Genomic DNA, 27,379 nt, shown 5'->3' on the forward strand with positions numbered 1-27,379 from the left:
TCCTCAGTCTAAAAATAAGGGTGAAGCAAACCCTGCAAGAGGAAGTGACTTGCTTCAAGGCATCCATAAAATCAGCAGCAGAACCAGACCCAGAACCACCAACTCCTGATTTTACCACACCCTCCTTTTTCCCACCCTCCCCTTCCCTTCTCCACCTTCTGCGCTCTGCCATGTAATCCCTTCTCAGCTGTGGATTTTGTATACGGTGTTTGGATTCTTGATTACTTCATAGTGCCAGAAGTGGTAATAACTCTGAAGGAAAACCAGCCTGGTTGGGGTATCTCAGTTTAGGGGTGGAAGTTCCCTTCATAGTGAGAAGTGGGAAAGAAGTGTATATTCCAGCCTTGCAGAGCCCACACCCAGGCCTTGCTCCTCCTTCTTCCTCTGGGCCTGTCCCTCCAGATAGTTGGCAAAGCCCCTGCTCTGAGCTATTCTTGTTCAGTGCTGAGAAATGGCTTACTGCCTTCCCAGGTATACTTGTTTACTGGCACTGAACAAGAGTTTCATGAGGAGTTGGTCCTCAGGGTCCAGCTGTGAGAACTGTGGGAGATTCTCCCCCAGGAATGACTTAGAGACAGGAGGAGTTCTGCAGGGTTCTGGGCTGCTCTGAGGCAACCTGGCTGAGGCCAAGCAGGTATTCCTGGCCTGGCCCTCAGGCCCTTGCTCCAGATGTGAGAACAGGGCTGTCTTTGCTCAGCTTTTCACTTTCTGGGCCAAAAGGTGATACCCTCCCCAAGGTTGGTGCTAGCTGGTTGTCCCCGATCCCCCCCAACCCCTTCACCAGCAGAACTGGCTTCTGTAGGAGCATTCCCAGGAAAGTCCAACAGACTATGTTTATAATGACGAATGCTGACTGCTTCAAGATTACCCAAAGTTACAGACCCTGACAGACTTGTTTCTTATTGACTTCTCTGCACTTCAAGGAGGTGATTGAGGAGCTGACCCAGGATATACTCTCCAAACTTCCCAACAACTTTGATATGGAAGTGGTCATGAAGTTGTACCCTGTGGTCTATGAGGAATCCATGAACACTGTCCTGAGGCAGGAGCTCATCAGATTCAACAGGTGGGCCAGATGGGCTTACTTAGGTTCTAGCAGTTGGAGTGTGAGGTGTGGGATCTAATTGGCAGTAACTGTGATGGACACTGGATAAGCAGTTGCTATGTAGAGGAAGTGGTTTGCCACAAAGAGGACTATAAATAGTACCATACCAATAAGTACTGGCCAGGATTAAATCATTCCTTCTATTCATTCTCTCCCATTCATTTATTCATGTGATATCTGTAAAGTCAGGTTAAAACTAATACCAAGCACAATTAAAAGGAATCATTGCAGCCACTCACATATGTCCTTGCATATGTTTGCAGAGTAGTCTTCTGAAATATGCAGTTAGTAATCCCTCTACCACAGTTTTATAGATGAAAAAACTGAAACCCAGAAAAGTTAAGTAACTAGTGAAAGGTCACATAGTCATAGAGTGGAAAAACTGAATTTGAACCCAGGCTGTCTGATCCCAGAGCACATTCACTTAGCCGATGTGTGAAATCGGGGTAAATGGAGCAAGAGAAGAAGAGAAGTTCATCCCATTGCCTCTCCCACAGAGGTAGGGAATGGGTGTTATGGGCTGGCCATGGGGCTCCCTCCTCACTTCTCCACATTGAGCCCTGTTGGGTCATCTTTTTTTCTTTGGTTCAATAAAATAAAATATCCATATTTTATTTACCAAATAAAAAATATTTTTGAGTTACCACAGCAAGTGGATGACTGACAAGCTACCTAACAAGTTAAGCAAGAGGCTTTAAGAAACAACTCAGATTACCTTGAATTATAAGTGACACAAAATGAAAAACCACAATTTAGTCCTAGGAAGCAGCTGCAGGAAGAATTTAGCCAATTTGTCACTGTAGTAGAATCATCTTGGTGATGCCTGTGGGATCATCTTGATTGACTTATAGTCAAAATTGAAAGGGCCCCCAAAAGACCATCTAGACCAGATGAGGAAACACATCACTTCTGGTTCCAAGGTCCTTACTGCTCCAAAATTTCCATGTGTTGCTTTGCCTCATTGGTCGTTGCTCAGCTTTAGGGATAGCTCTGACTTAAAGGCTAGAGAACTAGAAGAATGTCATCTAAGAATTTCTTAACTTTCGCAGTCTTAGGGTTCCTCTCTAGATTCAATAGGCAGTTGGCTATATCAGGGACCAGGCAAAGTATAGAGCATGAGCCTAGGATATTGTACCACTGTGGTGAGTCAGATAACTTGGCACATACATCCAGATACCAGGCCTAATGGTTTTCCAGTCCCTGCTGTTACTGGAGCTCATCCATGGTGGTTGCAGGGACTTTCACTAGCCTTGACCAGTAGCCATTATAATATAAGCAAACAGGGTAACTGCAATCTTATTTTCCAGTGATGGTCAGGATTAATCATATTGGGTAACATTCCTTCCCACTACCTTTTTAGCCAGTTCACCCAATGGTATGAGAAGCCTCATATTCAGCTTCCAATTCAGAGGGACCGTTATTATCTCCCTGAAGCTAGCAGAGCTCCTATTTACAAGAATAGAAAGAAAACTTTTTCAAGTAATTCTTTAGGTGTCACAGTTTTAGAGTCCTGTGGTGTGGTGCTGTTGGCTCCTCAGCTAAGTACATGCACCAAATGCTTGAACCTTAAATTCTTCTTAATATTAATGTTTAGTGGTTGCACATCCACAATCTCTTTTTTGCATTTGACCATTCTTGTGTCCATTTGGCTGGGATTTCATAAAGCTTTAGAGGTGCAAGCTCTTTCTGTGGCAGACTCTTTGGCACTCTTGGGTGCTCTCCTGCTAGGCTAGGCCAGCTCTCTTACATCGAGGCCACAGAGATATAGGCGAACATGGCATTGCCCAGGCAGCCCTTTAGCTGCCTTTTCTCAGGTATGTACCTCATAGTCAGTCTACTAAAATGAACAACTTGAATCAAAATGCCAATTTAAATCAAAGCCCTTAAAATTGAAATAGCTTTTGACTGAAAAATTCCACTTTTAGTAGGAAAATCATTAAACCTTTACGAAAAGACTGATATGGATGGATGTTCCTAGCAATGTGGTTTGCAGTGACAATAATCTAGAAATAATATTTCAGCAATAGGGTAATAGTTAAATAAAATGGAACACCTTGCAGTTATTAAAAAGGATCATTTAAATCTCTTGAATTGGGGAGAAGATCCCTATATGCTAAGAGAAAACCAGATTACAAAATAATGTAATATAGTATAATTCCATTTAAAAAATAATTTGTGTTTACATACAGAAAAACCTGGATTTATAGACATCAAAGTTATTTTTAGGTGGTGGGATAATGGGTGATTTAATTTTTCTCAGCTCTATAAATTTTCTACTTGAATGTACATTAATTGCCTGACCTGATAAAGGTGGGAATAGTAAAAGGAGACCAAGAATCAGTGTACTCAGGTAGAATGCGCCCACTGGAAAGCTGGGCTGAACAGCTCCTTTTTTCTTACAGGTTGACCAAAGTGGTTCATAGAAGCCTCATCAATCTTGGCCAAGCCATCAAAGGGCAGGTCCTGATGTCCTCAGAGCTGGAGAATGTCTTCAATAGCATGCTTCTGGATAAAGTGCCAGCCATGTGGATGGCCAAGTCCTACCCATCGCTGAAGCCCCTGGGGGGCTATGTGGCTGACATGCTGGCCCGCCTGGCCTTCTTCCAGGTACTTGAGAATCAGGGTAACTGGTCACTTGGCATGCTCATTCAGGTGGAGAAGGCATTCTGAAATGACAGACTAGAGGCAGAGGGAGTAGACAAGACAGCCACGCAGCGTCCTGAATTGAGTTCCTACTGGAAACAGTCTTCCCAGAGTTGAGGGCAGCAGGGAGTTTGAAGTTCTTGGAAATATTGTAGCCTATGGAGGCAAGAGTAAGAACTACTATAGATGTCACAAACTCGTGGTTCATGGACCAGATTTGGCTAAAAGATATATTTTGTTTGGCTGCCTAGTAATTTAAAATTTTTGAGCTAGCATGTAAACATTGGGTTATTACACATAATATCAAGATGTTTGTCCTGCAAAAAAAGGAAGAGCTGAAACATTTCTGCATTCTTTCATGTTATTTTTGTCACTGCAGGAGTGGCTATTACTCAGTCCTGGACACCAGTTTGCCCAGAGTTTTTCTTTAAGTAGAAATATATTTCTTTGTACCTTCATTTCAAAAGTGGGAAAACATAGGCTAAACTGAGAGGTTCCTTGTTTCAATGAAAAAGAGAAAAAGCATTTCTTATGGGACTTATTTACATTACCTGCCTTTGAACTATATTTGATTATTTTGGTTGATTGTTGAATTTTTATTTCTGTTGCCTTTCAGGACTGGATTGACAATGGGCCCCCTGTGGTCTTTTGGATCTCTGGATTCTACTTCACACAGTCTTTTTTAACGGGTGTCTCTCAGAATTATGCCCGGAAATACACGATCCCCATTGACTATATTGGATTTGAGTTTGAGGTAGGAGTGCTTTGGATAAGGCCAGCCCAAGGGGTCAACCAGAAAAACCAATATCGCCCATCTCCTTATTAGTCTAAACATTTGGATGTTTATGGCACAAATGCTTCTGAGATGGTATGAATGTAATGTTTAGCATAACTTATCTAAGTTCCAAAAGTTATTCCTAACAGAGGATTCCTAAGGTTTTGTCTTTATATGTATATAAAAAGGGTCCTTTCCAGGAGAAAAATCTGCCACCATTATACCAAGAAAAATGAAAGCATTCTCTTCTGCTATCTATTTAACATCATGGGCTCTTCATTTGGAAGGATGTTAATGGTCTTGGGTAGTCCTTTTCTTGGAATCAAGTTAAAAGAATTGCCAATAGTCAAGTATCACCCTGCCCCTACTATATGGAGTGAAAGGAACAAGATGGACTGCTATAGAGCATTGTAACATTTTAAATTTTATGGAAAGATCCTTTGAGATCATTTAGTCCAGAGGTCACAAACTGGTTGCTATAGGTCTCAATCTAGTTATGAATAAACTTAATGTGGTAGACCTTTGAGGACAATGTTAAGCCAAAATTAATGCAGTAAAAAAGATACATAAACATTGGAAAAAATATAAAATTATATACTTTGATGTTGAAATGACTGCATCCCTAGAAATTCTAGATGAAGTTGTAAGGTGACTGGTTAAATTTACAAAAATCAATAGCGTTTTCCTATTCTAGCAATATGTACTTAGAAGTAGAAATGGGGAAACATTCCATTCACAATAATAAAAAGATTAGAATTTGAATGATTTTTTTTTTTTAATTTTTTTATTTTGGTTTTTCAATTACAGTTGTCCCCTTTTCCCCCAATTTCTCTCCCCCACCCAACCCACCCCCTCTCCCACAATCATATCCCTCCCCGTTTTCCATGTCCATGAGTCTTTCATACAGGCTCTTTATTAATCCCTTCCCTTACTTATCCCCCTTCTCTCCCTCTCCCCTCCCCCCTATTGACTGCTATTCTGCTCTTTGTTCTATTTAGTTCCTTTGTTTGTGTTGTTCTTTAGTTTCCTGTATTAGGTGATATCATATGGTATTTTTCTTTCTTTGCCTGGCTTATTTCACTAAGCATAATTCTCTCTAGTTCCATCCATGTTGTTGCAAATGGCAGGAGTTCCTTCTTTCTTTCTGCTACATAGTATTCCATTGTGTAAATGTACCACAGTTTTTTGATCCACTCATCTACAGATGGGCACTTAGGTTGTTTCCAGCACTTAGCTATTGTAAACAGTGCTGCAATGAACATAGGGGTGCATAAGTTCTTTTGAATTGGGGTTTCAAGATTCTTCGGGTATAATCCTAGTAGTGGAGTCATTGGTTCAAAAGGCAGTTCCATTTTTAATCTTTTGAGGTAATTCCATACTGTTCTCCATAGTGGCTGCACCAGTCTGCATTCCCACCAACAGTGCAGTAGGGTTCCCGTTTCTCCACATCCTCGCCAGCATTTGTTGCTTGTTGATTTGTTGATGATGGCCATTCTGACTGGCGTAAAATGGTATCTCATTGTGGTTTTTATTTGCATCTCCCTGATGGCTAATGATGTTGAGCATTTTTTCATGTGTCTATGGACCTTCTGTATGTCCTCTTCGGAGAAGTGTTTGTTCAGGTCCCTTGCCCATTTTTTAATTGGGTTGTTTGTTTTCTTGATGTTGAGTCGTATAAGCTCTTTATATATTTTGGAAATCAGTCCCCTGTCTGTGATGTCATTGGCAAATATGTTTTCCCATATGGTTGGTTTCCTTTTCATCTTGCTGATGTTTTCTTTTGCTGAGCAGAAACTCTTCAGTTTGATGTAATCCCATTTATTTATTTTTTCCTTTATTTCTCTTGCTTTAGGAGATGTATCCGTGAAGAGATTGTTACGTGAGATATCTGATATTTTCTTGCCTATGTTTTCCTCTAGGACTTTTATGGTGTCACGGCTTACATTTAAGTCTTTGATCCATCTTGAGTTTATTCTCGTGTGTGGTGTAAGCTGGTGGTCTAGTTTCATTTTTTTGCAGGTCCCTATCCAGTTCTCCCAGCACCATTTGTTAAAGAGGCTCTTCTCACTCCATTTTATGTTCCTTCCTCCTTTATCAAAGATTAGTTGACCATAGAGGCCTGGGTTTATTTCTGGACTCTCTATTCTGTTCCACTGATCTATATGTCTGTTCTTATGCCAGTACCAGACTGTTTTGATTACAGTGGCTTTGTAGTATTGTTTGATATCTGGTGTTGTGATTCCTCCTGCTGTGTTCTTCTGTCTCAAGATTGCTTTTGCTATTCGGGGTCTTTTTTGGTTCCATATGAATTTATGGAGTATTTGTTCTAGGTCTGTGAAATATGTCATTGGTATTTTAATAGGGATTGCATTGAATTTGTAAATTGCTTTGGGTAGTATGGCCATTTTGATGATGTTGATTCTTCCCATCCAAGAACATGGTATTTGCTTCCATTTATTTGTTTCTTCCTTAATTTCTTTCTTCAATGTTATGTAATTTTCAGAGTACAGGTCTTTTATCTCTTTGGTTAAGTTTACTCCTAGGTACTTTATTTTTCTTGTTGCTATAGTAAATGGTATTTTCTTTTTTGTCTCTGTCTCTGCTATTTTATTGTTGGTGTACAGAAATGCCTTAGATTTCTGTATATTTATTTTGTACCCTGCGATTTTGCCAAATTCACTTATTATATTGAGTAGTCTTTTAGTGGAGTTTATAGGATTTTCTAGGTATACTATCATGTCATCTGCATATAATGAAAGTTTCACTTCCTCTTTCCCAATTTGGATGCCTTTTATTTCTTTTTCTTGTCTGATTGCTGTGGCTAGGACTTCCAACACTATGTTGAAAAGGAGTGGAGAGAGTGGACAACCTTGTCTAGTTCCTGAGTTCAGGGGGAATGCTTTCAGTTTTTGTCCATTGAGTATGATGTTGGCCTCAGGCTTCTCATATATAGCCTTAATTATGTTAAGATATGCTCCCTTTATTCCCATTTTGCTGAGTGTTTTCATCATAAATGGGTGTTGTACTTTATCAAATGCTTTTTCTGCATCTATTGATATGATCATGTGATTTTTGTCTTTCATTCTGTTTAGGTGATGTATTATATTTATTGATTTGCGAATATTAAACCATCCTTGCATCCCTGGAATGAAGCCCACTTGATCATGATGTATGATCTTTTTGATGTATTGCTGGATCCTGTTTGCCAATATTTTATTGAGGATTTTAGCATCGATGTTCATCAGTGATATTGGCCTGTAGTTTTCTTTCTTTGTTGTGTCTTGACCTGGTTTGGGGATTAGGATAATACTGGCTTCATAGAAAGAGTTTGGGATTTTCCCCTCTTCTTGGATTTTTTGGAACAGTTTGAGGAGGATAGGAGTTAGTTCTTCCCTGAATGTTTTGTAGAATTCGCCTGTGAAGCCATCCGGTCCAGGGCTTTTGTGTGCCGGGAGATTTTGGATTACTGTTTCAATTTCCTTTTTTGTTATTGGTTTGTTGAGACTTTCCACTTCTTCTTGATTTAGTTTTGGGAGGTTGTATGTTTCTAGAAATTTGTCCATTTCTTCTAGATTGTCAAATTTCTTGTCATACAGTTGTCTGAAGTAATTTCTAACTATCATTTGTATTTCTGAGGTATCAGTCGTGATTTCTCCTCTTTCATTTCTGATTTTGTTTATTTGTGTCTTCTCTCTTTTTTTCTTGATTAGACTGGCTAGAGGCTTGTCGATTTTGTTGATTTTTTCGAAGAACCAGCTTCTAGTTTTGTTGATCTTTTGGATTGTTTGTTTAGTCTCTATGTCATTTAGTTCTGCTCTGATCTTGATGATTTCATTCCTTCTTCTTGCCCTAGGCTTTGTTTGTTGTTGTTGTTCTAGTTCTTGTAGCATTGTGGTTAGGTTTTTTATTTGAGATTCTTCTAGCCTTTTCAGATATGCCTGTATTGCTATAAACTTCCCTCTGAGGACTGCTTTTGCTGTGTCCCACAGGTTTTGGGTTGTTGTGTGCTCATTATCATTATTTTCTAGAAATTTCTTGATTTCTTCTTTGATGTCATTGTTAACCCATTCATTATTTAATAGCATGTTATTCAATCTCCATGAGTTTGGGTGTCTTTGATTTTTTTCTCTGAGGTTGATTTCTAGTTTCAGGGCATTGTGATCTGAAAAGATGCTTGATATGATTTCAATTTTCTTGAATTTGTTGAGGCTTGTTTTGTGACCTAGCATGTGGTCTATCTTTGAAAATGTCCCATGTGCACTTGAAAAGAATGTATATTTTGCTTCTTTGGGGTGAAAAGTTCTATATATATCAGTTAGATCCATGTGGTTTAGTGTGTTATTCAATGCCTGTATATCCTTGGTGTTTCTTTGCTTTGATGATCTGTCTATTGTTGATAATGGAGTGTTGAAGTCCCCTACTATGAGTGTGTTGTTGTTGATATCCTTTTTGTGGTCTTCTAGTATTTGCTTTATGTATTTGGGTGCTCCTATGTTGAGTGCATATATGTTTATCAAAGTCATATCTTCTTGATGGATTGTTCCTTTAAGTATTATGAAGTGTCCTTCTTTGTCTCTTTTTATTGTCCTTGCTTTGAAATCCATTTTGTCTGATATGAGAACTGCTACCCCGGCTTTTTTTTCCGGTCCGTTTGCTTGGAATATTTTTTTATATCCCTTTACTTTCAGTCTGTGTAAATCTTTTGTTTTGAGGTGTGTTTCTTGTAGACAGCAAATATGTGGATCCTGTTTTCTTATCCATTCCGTTACCCTATGTCTTTTAATTGGAGCATTTAATCCATTTACATTTAAGGTTATTATTGACGTGTATTTATTCATTTCCCTTTGTACCTGTTCCTCTCCTCTCTTGTTTTTTTCTTCTTTTTTTCTTAGAACAGTCCCTTTAGCATCTCTTGCAATGCTGGTTTGGTGGAGATGTATTCTTTCAGTCTTCCTTTGTCTGAGAAACTCCTTATTTCACCTTCTATTTTGAATGAGAGCCTTGCTGGGTAGAGTATTCTTGGTTGTAGGCCTTTGTTTTTCATTGCTTGAAATATTTTTGACCATTCCCTTCTGGCTTGTAATGTTTCTGTTGAGAAATCAGTTGATAGCCTTATCGGAGCTCCCTTGTATGTTATTTGCTGCTTTTCTCTTGCTGCTTTTAGGATTCTCTCTTTGTCTTGGAATGTTGCCATTTTAACTATGATGTGCCTTGGAGTGGGTTTTTGGGGGTTCCTCTTGATTGGAACTCTCAGTGCTTCTTGGACTTGCATAGCTTTTCCTCTCATCAGGCTCGGAAAATTTTCTGTCACTATTTCTCCTATCAGATTTTCAATTCCATGTTCCTTTTCTTCTCCCTCTCGTATTCCGATGATCCTTAAATTATTTTTCCTAATGCTATCCTGTAATTCCCTTACATCTTGTTCATATTTTTTCAATCGTTTTTCATTTTGCTGTATTGTCTGGGAGTTTTTCTCTACATTATCTTCTAACTCACTAATCCGATCCTCTGCTTCGTTAAGTCTGCTTTTGACTGATTCTACTGTGTTTTTCAGTTCAGAGATTGTATTCTTAAGTTCTTCCTGGTTCCTGTTAACAATTTCTATGTCTTTTTTTATGCTGGTGTAGTTCTCTGCCAGTTCCCTGTAATTTTCTTGGAGCTGCTGGTAACTTCCTTGAAGGTTGTCATAGTTGATTTTAAGGATGTCGAGTATATTGAGCTTCTTTACCACCATTGTTTTGAATTCCATGTCTGACATTTGGGCTATGTCTATTTCGTCTATCTCTCTTTCTGAGGATTCCTCTTTTCTTTTCATTGAGAGGTTATTTTTGCGTCTTACCATGTTGGATTCTTTTTGTTTGTAGTTATTTATTTATTTATTTATTTATTTATTTTGGGGGGGTAGTCTGCTTTGACTTCCCTCCTTTGTGGTGTAATATTCTTTATCGAAGGTCTGGGAGTTTCAGTGGTGTAGTCTCTTTGATATCCTGAGCCTGATGGTCTTGAGTTACCCTTTATGTAGTTTGTTTATGCTGTTCGGTTATATTTCAGATGTTCTTTGATAGGATCTTCCTTCTGGCTACTTGGTTGAGAGTCACTCTATCTGCTTTGTCTTGAGTTCTTTTGTGGATATGCTGTTAAAGACATAAACACACAGCCCAGGCAGGAGACCCACACCCTCAGAAAGTATCCCCCACTCTGTCCTGCTATCGTTAGCCAACTAGCCCGTATTAATATAAATGTAAAGAGATTTGAGCTTTTATACTATAAGAAGAATAGATAAGAGTTGTTTTGGGGGAGAAAAAATATAATTTTTGATAGAGGGGTTGATAGATTAATAATAGTTGAGAGTGTGCAAGCCAGTTAGTAATATTTACATTGTATGTTAATAAAAATAGAAGAAAAGGATAGAAAAATACATAGTATAGTAAGAAAGTGGGATTGTATTGTATTTGGGTTTATATAGTAATTATATTATATTATTTAGAGTGATAGGGGGGCTAAGCTAGACACACAAACGAATAAACCACGATTAAAGAGAAAGGATGAGAAGGAGAGGTTATATGCAACACGTTAGAGATAAAGTTTGTTATTATTGGAAGAGGTGAAGGAAAAACACCCCCCCAAAAAATCCCCAAGAAAATAGAAGAAAGAAAAGAAGAGAGAAAGAGAAGAAAATAAAAAATTTACCACAACCCCCCCCTAAAAAAAACCCCAAAAGGGAAGAAAGAAAGGAACAAAGAAAGATAGAAAAGAAAGAATAAAGAAGAAAGAAAGAAAGAAAAAAGAGAGAAAAAAAATTAAAAAAAATATATATATATACCCCCCAAAAACCCCCCCAAAAAAACCCCAGGAAAAGAATAAAGAAAGAAGGAAAGAAAAGAAATAATTAAGAAGAAAGAAAGAACAAGGGAGAAAAAATTTGGGAGAAAAAATTTGGAAAAAAAAAAATCGATGTTTTTACTCCGTTTTAGCCTTGGTGTGTTGCCTTCTTTTTCTGGGTCCGCAGCTGGTCTAGTGTGGCAGGTCAGAGGTTCTTGTTTTTTGCAGGACTGGTGTGCGCCCCCGGTTGCCGCTATGGTGTGCGCCCGCGGTTGCCGGCACGGCGCGCTCCCTTGCTGCTTGCTGGAGCCAGTTGAGGTGCCCTTGCGCGCAAGCCCCTGTGCTCTCGGGCGGCCCGAGAGTTTGCCCCGTGGTTGGAGCCCACTGCTGCCGGGCCGCGGCGGTTCCCAGTTCGCGCCGAGGTGACCCTGCCCGCACGGGCGGCCCGAGCGCTTTCCCCGGGATTGGCTCCTGCTTTCTCTGGGCCGCGGCGGTTCCCCGTTCGCACCGAGGTGTCCCTGCCCGCTCGGGCGGCCCGAGCGCTTTCCCCGGGATTGGCTCCTGCCTTCGCTGGGCCGCGGCGGTTCCCCGTTCGCGCCGAGGTGACCCAGCCCGCACGGGCGGCCCGAGCGCTTTCCCCGGGATTGGCTCCTGCTTTCTCTGGGCCGCGGCGGTTCCCCGTTCGCGCCGAGGTGACCTGGCCCGCACGGGCGGCCCGAGCGCTTTCCCCGGGATTGGCTCCTGCCTTCGCTGGGCCGCGGCGGTTCCGTGTTCGTGCCGAGGTGTTCCTGCCCGCGCGGGCGGCCCGAGAGCTTTCCCCGGGATTGGCGCCAACTGACCCCGGGCTGAGGTGCTTTTGCGCTCGCGCGCCGCCCGGTGCCCTCAGTCCCGCTGAGCCGAGCTCCGGGAGTTGGTCTCTCGCTTCTTAGGGCAGGGCCGGGGGCACTTGTGCTCAGTGGAATCGAGCGTCCGTGGGTCGCCGCCTCCCGCTGTTCCCGTGCTGCAGCTGCCCACCTTCCCTCACCCGTCTGGGCGGGCACAAACAGAGCCTGCGCTAGTGGTCTGCTTTCCGGCCTGGGGCCCTGTGCCCACGGGAGCTGTCTAGGGGTGTCTGTGCACAGTCCTCTGCGTGTTCAGTGGGCCCTCCCTGTGCCCATTGGGGCACTGATCTTATGTCCGTTGGGGAGTGTCCGAGGGATGCCTGGACTCACGGCCCCACGCACCTGGGCCAGTGAATGAGAGCACTTCCCTATGTGCGCCCCCGCGACCCAATGGTAGGGTTGAGGAGTGGATGAGCGGGCCTCTGCGCCTGGGCTCCTCCAGAACAGCCTACCACCCCCAAACTTTCCTCCCGTCTCCACCGTCCACTAGAGAAAAATATAAAGGAGAATTATGTTCTCACTTGCCCGGCAGCACGCTGTCTCCTGTCCTTCAGCGCCAATGCCACTTGGTCGAGTCCCGTCTCTGCCGGCGGGCAGAGACCCGCTCTCCGCCTGACTCCTCTCTGGGGTAGCCTGTGGTCGCCAAAAATCCTTTGTGTGCTTCCCGCCACAGCTCGGGCAGCCGCCCCAGTCAGGAATCCCGTTTCGTCCCCTTTTTCTCCGCTATCCTCACTAAACAGGTTGTTCCCAGATGGATTTTCTCTAATCCAGCAGTGCCTTGGCTCAACTCCCGCCAATGTCCAGCTGCTCACTGAGATGTTCTGTCTGCAATTAGACCAAACTGCAGACGGGTCTCCGGAGCCTAAAACCCCAACCTCTCCTCACTCCTCCGCCATCTTACCTCCCTCGAATGATTTTAAAATGGAGCTTATACTCTCTGGTTCCAGAGAAGGAAAACTCTGACTCCAAAAAACCTCTGCTGCCTTGCGGCATACCTCTTCAGGGGAAAGGCTAAGGGAGTAAACCCCGACAGAAAATCCGGAGCCGGAGTCCCTAAGGCGGTTTGACGTTGTAGTCAACACCGGCAACTCCTGCGGTGCACCTGAAGCCAAGCTGTATTGACTCCGTCTTTCCCTTGGATCCTTCAGCTGCGAAGAGAGGGGGGGTCTGCTGCATGGGCAACAGCAGACCCTCCATATCACCCTGCCCAGGCTCTGTAGCTTCAGCTTCACTGGAGAGGACACTCCAGCGTCATCGCAAGATGTCGATTCAACACGGGAGGAGACAGATACCGTGTCACTCCCGAGTCGGACTGCACAGCCATTCTCGGCGGTGCAGATGGACTCTTGAGAAACTATACCATCGTCTCTCGAGACGGACGGCTGCCGACGACGACTCTCTGGTTCACATAATCCCCACCACTCCCTATTCTCCTAAACCTAGACCATTTTCTGCATTTACCTGAAGAAATTTAAGTTTACTAACTCTGAATCTAAATTGTGGTGGGATGGAGCTGGCTCATACCAACTCAACAGAGCCAATTGGAGCTGATTGTTAAATAGCTGATAGCCTGAAATTGACCATGGTGGAAGTCTGTACAATACTGAAATTGACAAAAATTACAAATCAAGGCTTTATTTCTGCCTCCAGATAACATTTTACTAGTATGCATCTGAATCCAACCCCTCACTTTATAGATCCAGGTTCAGAAATGGGAAGGATTGTGCAAGGTCATTAAGCTAGTTGCTATTAGTTAATGTGGCCTCCTGGCTCCTAGTTTAGTGCATTCTCTGCCTGCCATATAGAGGGGCAGTATGCCAACTAAAAATCTCATCTAGCCCATGTATACATCTAGCCAGGAATATTATCACAGAAGCCCCAGTGTCCTGGGAGGTGCATCCTGGGAAAGGCAGACATTGCAGCCACGTTGCACTTTTCCAGACTCTTAATGGTGCCCCATTAGGAAAATGGCAAGTCACAAAACTCACAGCTTCCTTTTCTTCAGGTAACTACACAAGAAACCATCATGGAGAGTAACCCAGAAGATGGGGCCTACATAAAAGGACTCTTCTTGGAAGGAGCTCGTTGGGACAGAAAAATGATGCAGATTGAGGAGTCTCTCCCTAAAATCCTCTATGACCCATTGCTCATCATTTGGCTGAAACCTGGGGAAAGTGCTATGTTTCTACATCAGAACATTTATGTATGTCCAGTCTATAAAACAAGTGCCCGGAGAGGCATCCTCTCCACCACAGGCCACTCTACCAACTATGTCCTGTCCATTGAACTTCCCACAGACAGGCCCCAGAAGCACTGGATAAACCAAGGGGTAGCCTCTTTATGCCAGCTGGATAACTGATAACATCTCTCTCAACACAGAAAATAAAAGGCATTTCATTCTTGATTACTGCCTAACTTTCCTTTCTTGAGAACGACATGGTATGATGATGATGATGCAATATTAACAGCACACTTGCTATGAGCAAGGTATTTCAGAGCAGCAGTATACAGTAGGTTTCTTATTTGTTTGTTTGTTTTATCCTTACCTGAGGACATTATTTTTTCCATTGCTTTTAGAGGGAGAGAAAAACATTAATGTAAGAGAAAACTATTGATTGGTTGCCTCTCATATGCACCTGGACCAGGGATCATATACACCCAAATGGGAGATCAAACCCACAACCTAGGTGTGTGCCTTGACCAGGAATCAAACCCACAACCTTTCAGCTATGCGATGATGCTGCAACCAACTGAGCAACATCAGCCAGGGCTGGGTTATTATCATCCTCATTTTATGGCTACAGAAGCCATAATAGAGAGGAGGTAAGTAGTATCTCCCAAATCACATAGCTACTAGAATAGGGTTGCCTGGACTGAACACAGACAGTGGGACTTTTCAACTCAGACCTTTAACCATGTGTCTAAGCTCCCTGTGGTTACTTTTCCTGTATTATTTTTGCTATAATTGTCACCACATTTTAATTGTTTCTTTCTTAGTCTGTTCACACGAGCTAACATCAGGGCCTGTCAGAAGTTGAAAGAGGCTGTACTACTTTGTTTTTTAAGGCTCTTGATAGATTTAAGATGCACTGCTCACAACCATCTTATGAAGTAGGTATTACTGCATTTTAGGGATGCAGAAATGGAGGCTTGGAAAAGTAACTAGCCCAAAGTTCCACAGCTGTCTGTGGGAGCACTGGGACCCAAATGCTTTTCTACTAGCCTGCACAGATGGGCTGAAGCTTCAGGAAGAAAGATGTGAAAGAACCAGTATCTGCTGCATGACTATGGTGTGCTGTGGATTATGTCCAGGACTTCAGATATCTTGCTTATGCCTATGTTGGGTATGACTGTCTATTTCTCTGGAGGTTCACAGAGATTAAACAACTTTCCTGAGATTACCCAGCAATTTTAACACTGCAGAGCCAGGTCTGGAGCTATGGTCTATCTGGCTGTCAAACCCAGAGCATTTTCACGGTCACATGCTGCCTCCCTGCTGAGGGCTTAGCAATGTTGTGATGTAGAATCTTAAGAGGGTAGCTTCAACCATGTCCAAGAAATATTTTGTCACTGTTTCTTCTAAGGGCCACTGGAAGGGAATTCGAGGAAGATTTTTTTTTAATTCTTTTATCCTGGCCCAAAGATATGTTTATTGATTTTAGAGAGAATAGAAACATTGATAGGTTGCCTCCTGTATGCACCCCTTACTGGGGATCAAACTGCAACCTAAGTATGTAACCTGACTGGGAATCAAACCCACAACCTTTTGTTGTATGGTACAACACTCCAACCACTGAGCAACTAACTCTCTCATGTAGCTCTTTGGCTCTAAGTGGCTTCTTTTAGGACATTCCATTGATGGGTTTGTAACTGAGCAAAGACATAAGATTTTTTAAGAGTCTTAATGTGTCTGCCAGGCTGCTCCACTTCTTCACTAGAAGAAATGTTCTGACTCAGTCTTTGATTTCTTCTGAATGCAGGAAGCTTCTGAGAAACAAACATTTTTAAACCTCATTTCTTCAAAGGAACATGGCACCAATCAAAATCTGACTTCAGGACTCTAAATTAGGAGATCAGCAAATCAGCTAAGGGATCCCAGAGAAAAAGTGCCTATGGGAAATTTTGGTCTTACTGGGGGCAGTAAAGATATAGGAAGAGTCAATCTGCTTCTGTTCAAAGTAAGGAGGTTGATAGCTTCTTCTTCTTTTTTTTTTTTTTTTCCCCAAGAAACACAACTTTTTCTAATGGGGGAAAATCAGAATGGTTTTTCCATTCTGGAACGGCCTTATCATTCCAAGTGAGACTGTTAGTCATGTGAGATGGAAAAATGGTCAGGATCCCAAATCCCTGAATCTTGAACTGGTTTGGGTAAGTCAAATCACAAGCTGCAAGGCACTGAGGGTGTTGCTAGGAGAACAGTTGAATTTTAAATTTTAATTAGTTATCTAACTCCCTCTTCAGGAAAAAAAGCTGAAGAAGGCAGGGACTGGCTATTTCATTCCTCAAGGGTCAAGGGACAGACTGTTTCTGTACAAAGGATTAAATTTTTGTAATTAAAAAAATAGTTTCCTGGCTGGACAACTGGTCAATTAGGTAGGAAGACTCCAGGCCACTGCAGAACATGCTGCCCACCATGCTAAGGAGCAGCAGTTTGCTTTTGTCTGTGGTCATGTTGCAGAGAGCTTGCCACACCTCCTTCATGAACTGCAGTCAGAGGTGGATTTGCAAGATGTTAAATGTCTATCAGAAAGCTGGGTGCAGAGGATCCAAGATGGCAGAGGAGTAAGTAGTAGCTACACTAACCTCCTCCCAGGACCAATCTGGAATTACAACTAAATTTTGGAGAAAACATTTGGAATAACCAACTGAACACTAGAGAAGCCTTATAACCATGGATAGACAGAAGGAACCGCTTCACCACAACATGACTGGTATGGAATGCAGAGAAGACATCAGAGGGCTGGCTGGGCTCCCATGGGTAGCAGCTGAAGTGCCAGAGGAAAATAGCAGCAACTGGGGAAGGGGGTTCCCCCTAAGTGTGAGGTATAAACCCCAAGTTCAGGTCTCCAGCCTACTGCATCAGAGTTGGAGATGAACACAAATAAGAACCAGCTGTGAAAAGCAGCAGGGTCCAGGTAGACATCTTGAGTCCCAGAGAGCCTTTTAAAGGGCTAACACATAAAATTTAATTTCAGTCATTTACCTTGGGCTCTGGCAAAGTGGGTACAGAGTGGACTAGAGATGCTTGAAGAAGTTTGGGAATGGTGGCTTTAGGGAGAGAAATGAGGGAGCAGCTGATCCCCATACTGAATCAGCCCCCATATTGCAGGAGCCATCTTGATCAGGCTGACCACTCCCCTCCAAGTGGCATCAGCCTGAGGGTAAGCAACAGGCCCACCCACAAGAATTACTCTGCCCCACCTTGTGGTTCAAAAATCTGACTGCTAATTACAGATTAACTAGATTAACAATGGAAGGAGATAGGCACAGACTGTGGATCACTGGTAGTCTCCAACAGGCTGCCAAGGGCCAGACTGCGACACTGCTAACATCAACAGGGGCGGATCCAGAGAAAGAAGAAAGTGGTAAACACTAGATAATACTGAGACGAATTCCACCTCAATCTTCATGATTTGTATTATTTTCTCTCCTGCATAGGTTTTTAACATTCATCTCTTGACTTTCAAGTTTGCGCATAGTAAGTCACTAGTTTTTGTGTCATAGTTTATTTCAAATCTCATATTTTGCTCCTCCCCCTTCTTACTCAATTTTACTTTATTTCCTCTTATTTTTGTTTGAAATTCTATTTCTCTCTTGCTACAAATTGTTTCTATTCTGCACTCCTACTATTTCTCCCTTCACCAGCCTCTCAAAGCCATTTTCCTTGTCATTAGTCATCTCACATTCTTTTTCCTGTTCTTAAAATACCCTTATTCTCTCTTCACCTTGATCAATCTTTGCTTGTTGGTTGTGGGTATGGTGGTGGTTGTTGCATTTCATCAATTTTATTCCCAGATCTCCACTATTTTTGCATTTCAAATCTCAATATTTACTGTTACCCTCTTACTCCATTTTGCCTTCCTTCTGCCCTTGTCCCCCTTCATTTTAAATTTGAATTTTTCCCTATATTAGCCTCATTTTCATTCTTCACTCTTAGTATTTTTTTCTCCCTCTCATCTCAAAATTACTTCTTTTTCTCTAGACGTCTCTTAAGCACCCCCCCCCCCCTTATTCCCATTCCACCTATATTAACCTTTGCTCATTGGTAGGGCTGTGGTGGATCTCTTTCTCAAATCTGGTTCCTATATATTTTTCTTCTTTTTGTTTTTTGTTATCTCTCTAAATATATATATTTAAATTTGTGTTTAAACATAATACTATACAGTTTGCTTCTCTTACTTCACTTCACCTTCTTTCCTCCATTTATTATTTACAATGTAAATTTTACTTTCTATCCCTCAATGCCTTGTCCCTATTCCCTACTCCTATTATTGCTCCTCCATCTACCCTCTCAAAATCATTTTTCTTTCAGTTACTCATCTCATTATTGTTTTTAATTTCTTATAATAGTCTTAATCTCATTACACCTTTATTAATACTGGCTCATTTGCTGATGATAGTGTGATTGTGGGTTATTTTTACAGGTGTGGGTTTCATTCCTGGGCAGTTTGGTTTTAACCTGGCAGCACCTGTACAACAACATACAAGCAGAGTGAATTTAAGTCAGCCAGCCAGAAGGAAGGACCCACTAAAGAATGTCCCAACAACAACCAGAACCCAATTATAACCAGAGAGCCCACATAACGGCATAAGGGCATTCCCAAGAGCATCAAGTTCAAGAGATCAAGGATATTGTACCACTGAATTCCACAGATCTCCTACCACAAGTTCACAATATGAAGACAGGAAGTCAAAGCAGATCACTCTAAGAAGCAGAAACAAACAAGAGGAGCCACCTAAAATGGGGAGACAAAGAAAAAAACCCAAATTGAAAGGAAAGAAGGAATCCCCAGAAGAAGTATAAAATGAAATAGATGGAAGCAAACTATCAGACAATGAGTTCAAAATAATGGTTATAAAAATGTTCAATGAGCTCAGTGAGAACTAGACAGAATTGCAGGGAAACTATAAGGAAGTTGCATCAGCATTAAAAAGAATACAGAAACTCTGAATGAGAGCCATGAAAAAATGAAGACTACAATCTCTGGAATGAAGAACACAATAGAAGAAATTAAAAGCAGGCTAGATGAAGCAAAGGATTGAATCAGTGAGCTGGATGACAAGGTAGAAATTCCAAGACAGAGCAACAAAATCAAAAAGACACAAAAAGAATAAAGGGGGTTTAAGGGAACTGCAAGACAACATGATATGTATTCATCGTCGGCAGCCGTCCGTCTCGAGAGACGATGGTGTAGCTTCTTAAGAGTCTATGCACCGAAGATGGAGGCTTAGACGGACATGCTAGGTCTCCCTCTACAACTAGAGAGGAATACAACTACTTCAAAACAAAGGATAACTAGAAATTCCAGAAAATAAAACTACACGGAAGCCCAACATATGAAGTTATAAACCAGCGGCGCCCTTTGGGCAGGTAAGAGCAAAAGAGGGCAGCGCTGTTTGCGGTCAGCTGCGGGGTGGCGAAAAAGCCCGGAGGCAGTCAAGCCCCTGGCAGTGCGCGACCCCAGCGCTGGGGAAAGCAGCCACCACATCGCCTTGAACAGTGAGGCCCAGGGGGGCGGGAGGACAGATCCCGGTCTCCTAGCTGAATAACTGTGTGAATCCACCTTGGACCCCCGCCCCCAAAGAAAGCACCACAGGGCTGCGAAATAGGTCGCGGACAGGCGCCGGTCGCTGAACTGTGACGCATACACAGGCACTGCCCACTACAGCCGGCCCAAGAAAACAAAAAGCATCTGTCAAAATGAGGCAGACAACTATAGAAATCCCGGTGACACAGCTCACCAGGAAACAGATAGAGAACCTGACAGATGAACAGATAAGAAACCTGTCAGAGGCTCAGTTCTGGGCCATTGTTATCAGGTGGCTTACAGAATTCACAAAAGAGCAGGAAAAAGATATGAAAGAAGCGAAAAACATTCATAACGAAAGGACCAAAACCACATACGAGACAGATGGTGAGGAAAAAAAATCCAGAGTTCATTTCAACAAACTGGAATATGGAGAAGGAACAAGCAGTCAACCAATGCAGAGAGAGGAAATGGGAAGCAACAATGAGAGGATCAGAAACCTCTGGGACAGCTATAAAAGGCCCAACATAAGAATCATTGGTTTGCCAGAGAATGAGGAAGATGAACTAGAACTTGAAAAATTGAGTGAAAATATAATAAAGGAGAACTTCCCAGACTTGGGGAAGGGAATAGACTTGCAGGTCCAGGAAGCAAGGAGAGTTCCCAAGAGACTGGACCCAGGGAGAACCACTCCAAGACACATTATAATCAAAATGTTAAAAATTAAAGATAAAGAGAGAATCTTAAAAGCAGCAAGAGAGAAGAAAAGAATTATGTACAAAGGGGTCCCAATTAGACTATCAGCTGACTTCTCAAGGGAGACCCTACAGACAAGAAGGGACTGGCAAGAAATATTCAAAGTAATGAAAATCCAAAACCTACAACCACGAATACTCTATCCAGCGAAACTGTCATTCAGAATAGAAGGACAGAGAAAGTGTTTCCAGGACAAAATAAAACTGAAAGAGTTCATTAGATCCAAACCACTGTTATATGAGATGTTAAAGGGACTGGTTTAAAAAACAGAAGCTAGGGAGATGAAACAAAGGCAAACTAAACAGGCAACGAGAGTGGAAAAGGAACTGTGGGTACGGGAAGCATATTGGGGGGAGGTCAACAGGGAGGGGGAGTGGGGAGAGGGAGGGAGATGATATAGGAATTGGGGATCATGGTAGGAGGGAATGAAATAGATGGAGAGAGGTTGGGAGGAACTGTATGCACAACTAATGGACATGGTCTAAAAGGGGGGGACAACTGGAGGGAGGGGGACCACCGGGTGGAGGGGAGCAGAGGGAAGGGAAATTGGCACAAATGTAATATTTTAATCAATAAAACACATTAAATCTGAAAAAAAAAAAAAAAAAAGAGTCTATGCACCGCCGAGAATGGCAGTACAGTCCAACTCGGGAGTGACACGGTATCTGTCTCCTCCCGTGTTGAATCGACATCTTGCAATGACGCTGGAGTGTCCTCTCCAGTGAAGCTGAAGCTACAGAGCCTGGGCAGGGTGATATGGAGGGTCTGCTGTTGCCCATGCAGCAGACCCCCCCTCTCTTCGCAGCTGAAGGGTCCAAGGGAAAGACGGAGTCAATACAGCTTGGCTTCAGGTGTGCCGCAGGAGTTGCTGGTGTTGACTACAACGTCAAACCGCCTTAGGGACTCCGGCTCCAGATTTTCTGTTGGGGTTTACTCCCTTAGCCTTTCCCCTGAAGAGGTATGCCGCAAGGCAGCGGAGGTTTTTTGGAGTCAGAGTTTTCCTTCTCTGATGTGCCCTGACTGGAAGATCGAACCAGCCTGATATGTATTAATAGCTATATAATATGGTTACCAGAGGAGAAGAAGATAAGTAAGGGATAGGAAACCTGTTTGAAAAAGTAATGACAGAAAACTTCCTTAATGTAATCTGAGAAAAATTCATGTAAGTTCTGGAAGCACAGAGGGTCCAAGTTAAGATGAATCCAAAGAGGCCCACCTCAAGATACATCAAAATTAAAATGAAATATTTTAATGCCCTCCCACCCTCTCTGAAAAAAATAAAATGAAATGAAATATTTTAAAGACAAAGAGAGAATCTTAAAGGTAGCAAGGGAGAAACATCTAGTAATATACAAGGAAGCTCTGATAAGGCTATCAGCTGACTTCCTAACAGAAATACTACAAGCAAGAAGGGAATGGCAAGGAATATGCCAAGTAATGAAAAGCAAAGGCCTACAACCAAGACTACTCTACCTAGCAAGGCTCTCATTTAAAATGGAAGGCGAATAAGGAGTTTCCCTGACCAAAAAAAAAAAAGGCTAAAAGAATACATCTCCACCAAACCAGCATTACAAGAGATGCCAAAGGGATTACTTAAATAAGATAAATAAATAGAGAGGCGGGGCTTGGGGGGTACACAGGTACAAAAGGGACAAATGGAAATGAGTAAGTACCTGTCAATAATAACCTTAAATGTACATGGATTAAATGCACCGATCAAAAGACATAGGGTAGCTAATGGATAACAACAGATGATCCACACATATACTGTCTACATTAGACCCACACAGAACAAAATACCTACACAGACTGAAAGTGAAATTAATGAATCTTTCAAGCAAACACACATGAAAAAAAAAGCGGAGGTAGCAATACTTATATCAGACAAAATATATTTCAAAACAAAGGCCACAAAAAGAGACAGAGAAGAACACTTCATAATACTTAAGAAAACAACCAATCAAGAAGATATAACCCTTATAAATATATATGTACCCAACATAGAAGGACCCAAATATATAAGGAAAATCTTGGAGGACTTCAAGAAAGATAGCAATAGCAACACGCTCATAGTAGGGGATTTTAACACCCCATTATCAAGAATGGATAGATCTTCCAAGCAAAGAAACAAGGATATTGTTGCATTGAATAACACTAGATCAAATGCACATAACTGATATATCCAAACCTTTCACCCCAAAGAAGCAAAATATACATTCTTTTCAAATGCACATGGAACATTCTCAAAGACAGACAATATTATAGGACACAAAATAATTCTTACCAAATTCAAAAAAACTAAAATCATTTCAAGGATCTTCTTGGATCACAAGGTTTTGAAATTGGAAACCAAACTCAAGGAAAAACTCAACAACATTCAAATTCATGGAGAATGAATAACATGTTATTAAATAATGAAAGGGTTAACAATGAGATCAAGGAAGAAATCAAAGTTTCTGGAAACAAGTGAAAATGAACACACAACACACCAAAACTGATGGGATACATTGCAGGCAGTCCTGAGAGGGAAGTTCAAAACACAGACCTATCTCAAAAAGACAGAAAATTTTCAAATAAACAACCTAACCCTCCCTATATTTACAAGAACTAGAGGAACAGCACAAAGCCCAGAGTAAATAGAAGGAGGAAATAATCAAGATCCGAGAAGAATTAAACAACATAGAGACTAAAGAACATTTCAAGGGATCAATAAATGCAGGAGCCAGTTCTTTGAAAAAATGAACAAAATTAATATGCCTTTAACAAGACTCATCAAGAAAATAAAAGAATAAATAAATAAAATCAGAAATGAATGAAGCAAAATCACAACTGATACCACAGAAGTACAAAGGATTTTAAGAAATTACTACAGAAGAGAAGGAGAAGAAGATGGTGGCAGAGTAGATAGCAGTGTTGTCTGCTTGCTCCTATCACATAATGACTTGGAGCACAAACACAGAGTGGAGTGAGTGCAGATTTCAGATAGGGCAAACAGGGACAGGAGTGTGGGAGCAGCGTGAAAGAGGGCAGAAAGCTTGGCCTGCGCTCTCCAAGCAGAGTCGATGGATTCCCAGCCCAGTGCCTCTGCCATACCACACCCGAAAGGGGCAGCTGCTGACTGGCTCATTAGCCGGGATCTGCTTGGAAACTTCCTCCTGCCATAGGTGCCCTGACCAGCAAAGTCCCGGAGGGAGTCAATGAGAAGGTTTGATTGAAATAGCTGGAGGCATAGGAAGACAGTGAACAGCCCGGACTGTGAGAAACTGTATGAAGTGAGACAAGGTGGGGACTCCCTGGGCTGGCAACGCTGCACCCCGGTTGCTTGCAACAAGGCTCCACCAAACAAAAATGCAGAACTGAGCAGTGGAGAGGGGCCCATACAGGAAAGCTGCAATGAAACCCCAGACTCGGTAGGGACCCCAGGCAGGCAACATGATACATGCAGGCACACAACAAGGCTCTGTCAGGCAGGGACACAGGCCAGTCCTGCAGCTTGGAGACAACACAGAGACTTTTCTGGAGGAGAAGTAGAGACAGGACCCAAGGCTGGGAAGGGACTATAGGCATGCTCACTGGCTCGCCAGCAGAACACCGTTGCTAGACAAGCGTGAGGAGGGCTGAAAAGTGCTGCAGGACTGAAGGTGTGTGTGGGGGGGACTCAACTAAGTGCAGCTCACAGCACAGAGCTGTGGCAGGCCAACGAGTGAAAGAATAGCAGCCTTAGAATCCAGCTAGAACTCCTTACACACAGCCAGCCAGAAAAGATTTGAAACCCATGGAATTTTGACCAGGGGCAGATCCAGAAATAGACGACAGCACCCAAGGGTTCTACTGGGGAAAAATTCTTTCTTTAATCTGTTTCCTACCTTCTCTCCCTCTGATTCTTCTTTAATTTTTTTGTCTGTTTTGTTTATCATCACTCTTGCACTAAATATATAACATAAATTGCTATATAAACCTAATACTATGCACTTCCATTTTCTTACTTTATTCTGCATTTTTCCCTCCCCTTTTCAACATAAATTTGTAAATATTCCTTGCTGCCTTGCATAGCCTTGACCCTACATGCTATTATTATTATTCGACCATCTTCCCTCTCAAAAACCATCTTTCTTTCAGTTAAAATAACCCTTTTCTGTTTTTCCTATAGTAAAATAGTCTTATCCTCTTTACATCTATATTAATACTGGCTCATTTGCTGAGGATAGTGTGATAGTGGGTGGGGGATATTTTTGAGGGTATGGGTTTCTCTCCTGGGTTGTGTGTTTATGTTTTAACAGCATCTCCACAAAAGAATTCAAGACATGGTGAGCAGAGTGACTCTCAATCAACTAGCCAGAGGGAAGGTTCCGCCAAAGAGTAACTGAAATACAACCAGACAGCTTAAACAAATGGTATAAGGGCATCCCAAGGGCATCAAGCTCGGGAGATCAAAGAGACTGCACCACTGAATTCCCAAGGTCTCCTATACAGGATCTCATATCATGAAAGTGGGAAATCAAAGCAGATGAATCTAATAAACAAAAACAAACAAGAAGCATCCAACAGGTGGTGACACAAAACCACCTCCCAATGAAAGGAAAAGAGAAATCCCCAGAAAGAGAGTTAGATGAAACAGAGGTAAGCTAACTATCAGGCACGGAATTCAAAAGAACGGTTATAAGGAAGCTCAATGAACTTGACAAACTCAGAGAAAGCTACAATGAACTACAGGGGAACTACAAAGAAATCCAGGGAAGCTACAAGGAACTTACGGAGAACTACACCAGCAGAAAAAAGGACATAGGAGCTATCAATAAGAACCAGGAAGAACTGAAGAATACAATTTCTGAACTGAAGAACACAGTAGAATCAATCAAAAGCAGGCTAAATGAAGCAGAGGATCGGATCAGTGAGTTAGAGGACAATGTAGAAAAAAATTCCCAGGCCATACAACAGAATGTAAAAGATAAAAAAGAATTAAGAGGGTTTAAGAGAACTGAAGGACAACACGAAACGAAACAACATCTGTATCATAGGGATAAAAGAAGGAGAAGAGGAGGGGCATGGGATAGAAAACCTGATTGAAAAAGTAATGACAGAAAATTTTCTAACTTGGTAAGAAAAAAAGTCGTGCAAGTCCAGGAAGGACAGAGGGTCACAATAAAGATGAATCCAAAAAGGCCCACTACAAGGCACATCATAATTAAAATGGCAACATTCAAAGACAAAGAGAGAATCCTAAAGGCAGCAAGAGAAAAACAGCAAAAATCATACAATGGGGCTCCAATAAGGCTATCAAATGATTTCTCAACAGAAACACTACAAGCCAGAAGGGAATGGCAAAATATATGTCAAGCAATGAGAAGAAAAGGCTTGCAACCAAGACTACTCTACCCAGTAAGGCTCTCTTTCAAAATGGAAGGTGAAAGAAGGAGTTTCCCAGAAAAAGGAAGACTAAAAAAATACAGCTCCACCAAACCAGCACTGCAAGAGATTAGAAATGGGGAAATGGTGCAGGGATAAAGAAGCATAATTAGTTGGTCCAAAAAAGGGGGAAGTTAAGAATAATATAGAAAATGGTAAAGCCAAAGAACTTATATGCACAAACCACAGACATGAACTAAGGGGGGTGGAATTGCTGGGGGAGGGGAGTACTGGGCACAGGGGAGAAAAGGGGAAAAAATTGAGACTACTGTAACAACATAATCAATAAAACAGACTTTTTTAAAAAAGGAAAGAAGAAAGAGAGGGAGAGGAACACAGGCACAAAAGGAAATGAATAAAGACTTGTCAATAATAAACTTAAATGTATCGATTCCCAGTCAGGGTACATAATTAGATTGCCCGTCAGGTCCCCAGTTGGGGGCGTGTGAGAGGCAACCACACAGTGATGTTTCTCTCCCTCTCTTTCTCCTTTCCCCTCTCTCTAAAAATAAATAAATAAATAAAAATTAAAAAATAAACTTAAGTGTAAATGAATTCATACTCCAATCTCCAATCAAAAGACATAGGGTAGCATAATGGATACAAAAACATGACCCACATATATGCTGTCTCCAAGGGACATACTGCAAAACAAAAGATTTACACAGACTGAAAGTAAAAAGATGGAAAAAATTTTCCAAGCAAATGGACATGAAACAAAAGCTAGGGTAGCAATACTTATATCAGACAAAAACAGACTTCACAGCAAAGGCCATAAAGAGAGACAAAGAAGGGCATTTCATAATACTGAAGGGAACGATCCACTAAGAAGATGTAACCCTGGTAAACATAGATGCACCCAACATAGGAGCACCCAAATATATAAGGAAAATATTAGAAGACTACAAGAAGGATATCAATAGCAACACACTCATAGTAGGGGACTTTAACACTCCATTACCAACAATAAACAAATCTACAGATCTTTGAAGCAAAGAAACACCAAGGGGTATTGAGGCACTGAACAACACACTAGATCAAATGTACTTTAATTGCTATATATAGAATTTTTTACCCAAAATAAGCAAAATATACATTCTTTTCAAATGCACATAGGACTTTTTCAAAGATAGACCACATGGTAGGACACAAAACAAGCCTCAACAAATTCAAGAAAATTGAAATTATATCAATATCTTCTCAGATCACAATGGCTTGAAACTAGAAATCAACCTCAAGGAAA

At 41.8% G+C, this 27,379-nt stretch overlaps 1 protein-coding gene across 1 annotated transcript in view; it reads left to right on the forward strand.

The window, feature by feature from the left end:
- The window catches only part of DNAH3 (dynein axonemal heavy chain 3), a 286,172-nt gene extending 271,587 nt beyond the window's left edge, over window positions 1–14,585 (forward strand). The window contains 4 exon segments of the mRNA XM_090277784.1: window positions 924–1,066; window positions 3,508–3,712; window positions 4,365–4,502; window positions 14,232–14,585. Coding sequence (XP_090133910.1) covers window positions 924–1,066; window positions 3,508–3,712; window positions 4,365–4,502; window positions 14,232–14,585 — 840 coding nt within the window.
- The last annotated feature ends 12,794 nt before the right edge of the window (window positions 14,586–27,379 follow it).

This window comes from Furipterus horrens, unplaced genomic scaffold (genome assembly GCF_987537825.1).
Source record: "Furipterus horrens unplaced genomic scaffold, mFurHor1.1.pri manual_scaffold_5, whole genome shotgun sequence".
Classification (NCBI taxonomy): Eukaryota; Metazoa; Chordata; class Mammalia; order Chiroptera; family Furipteridae; genus Furipterus; species Furipterus horrens.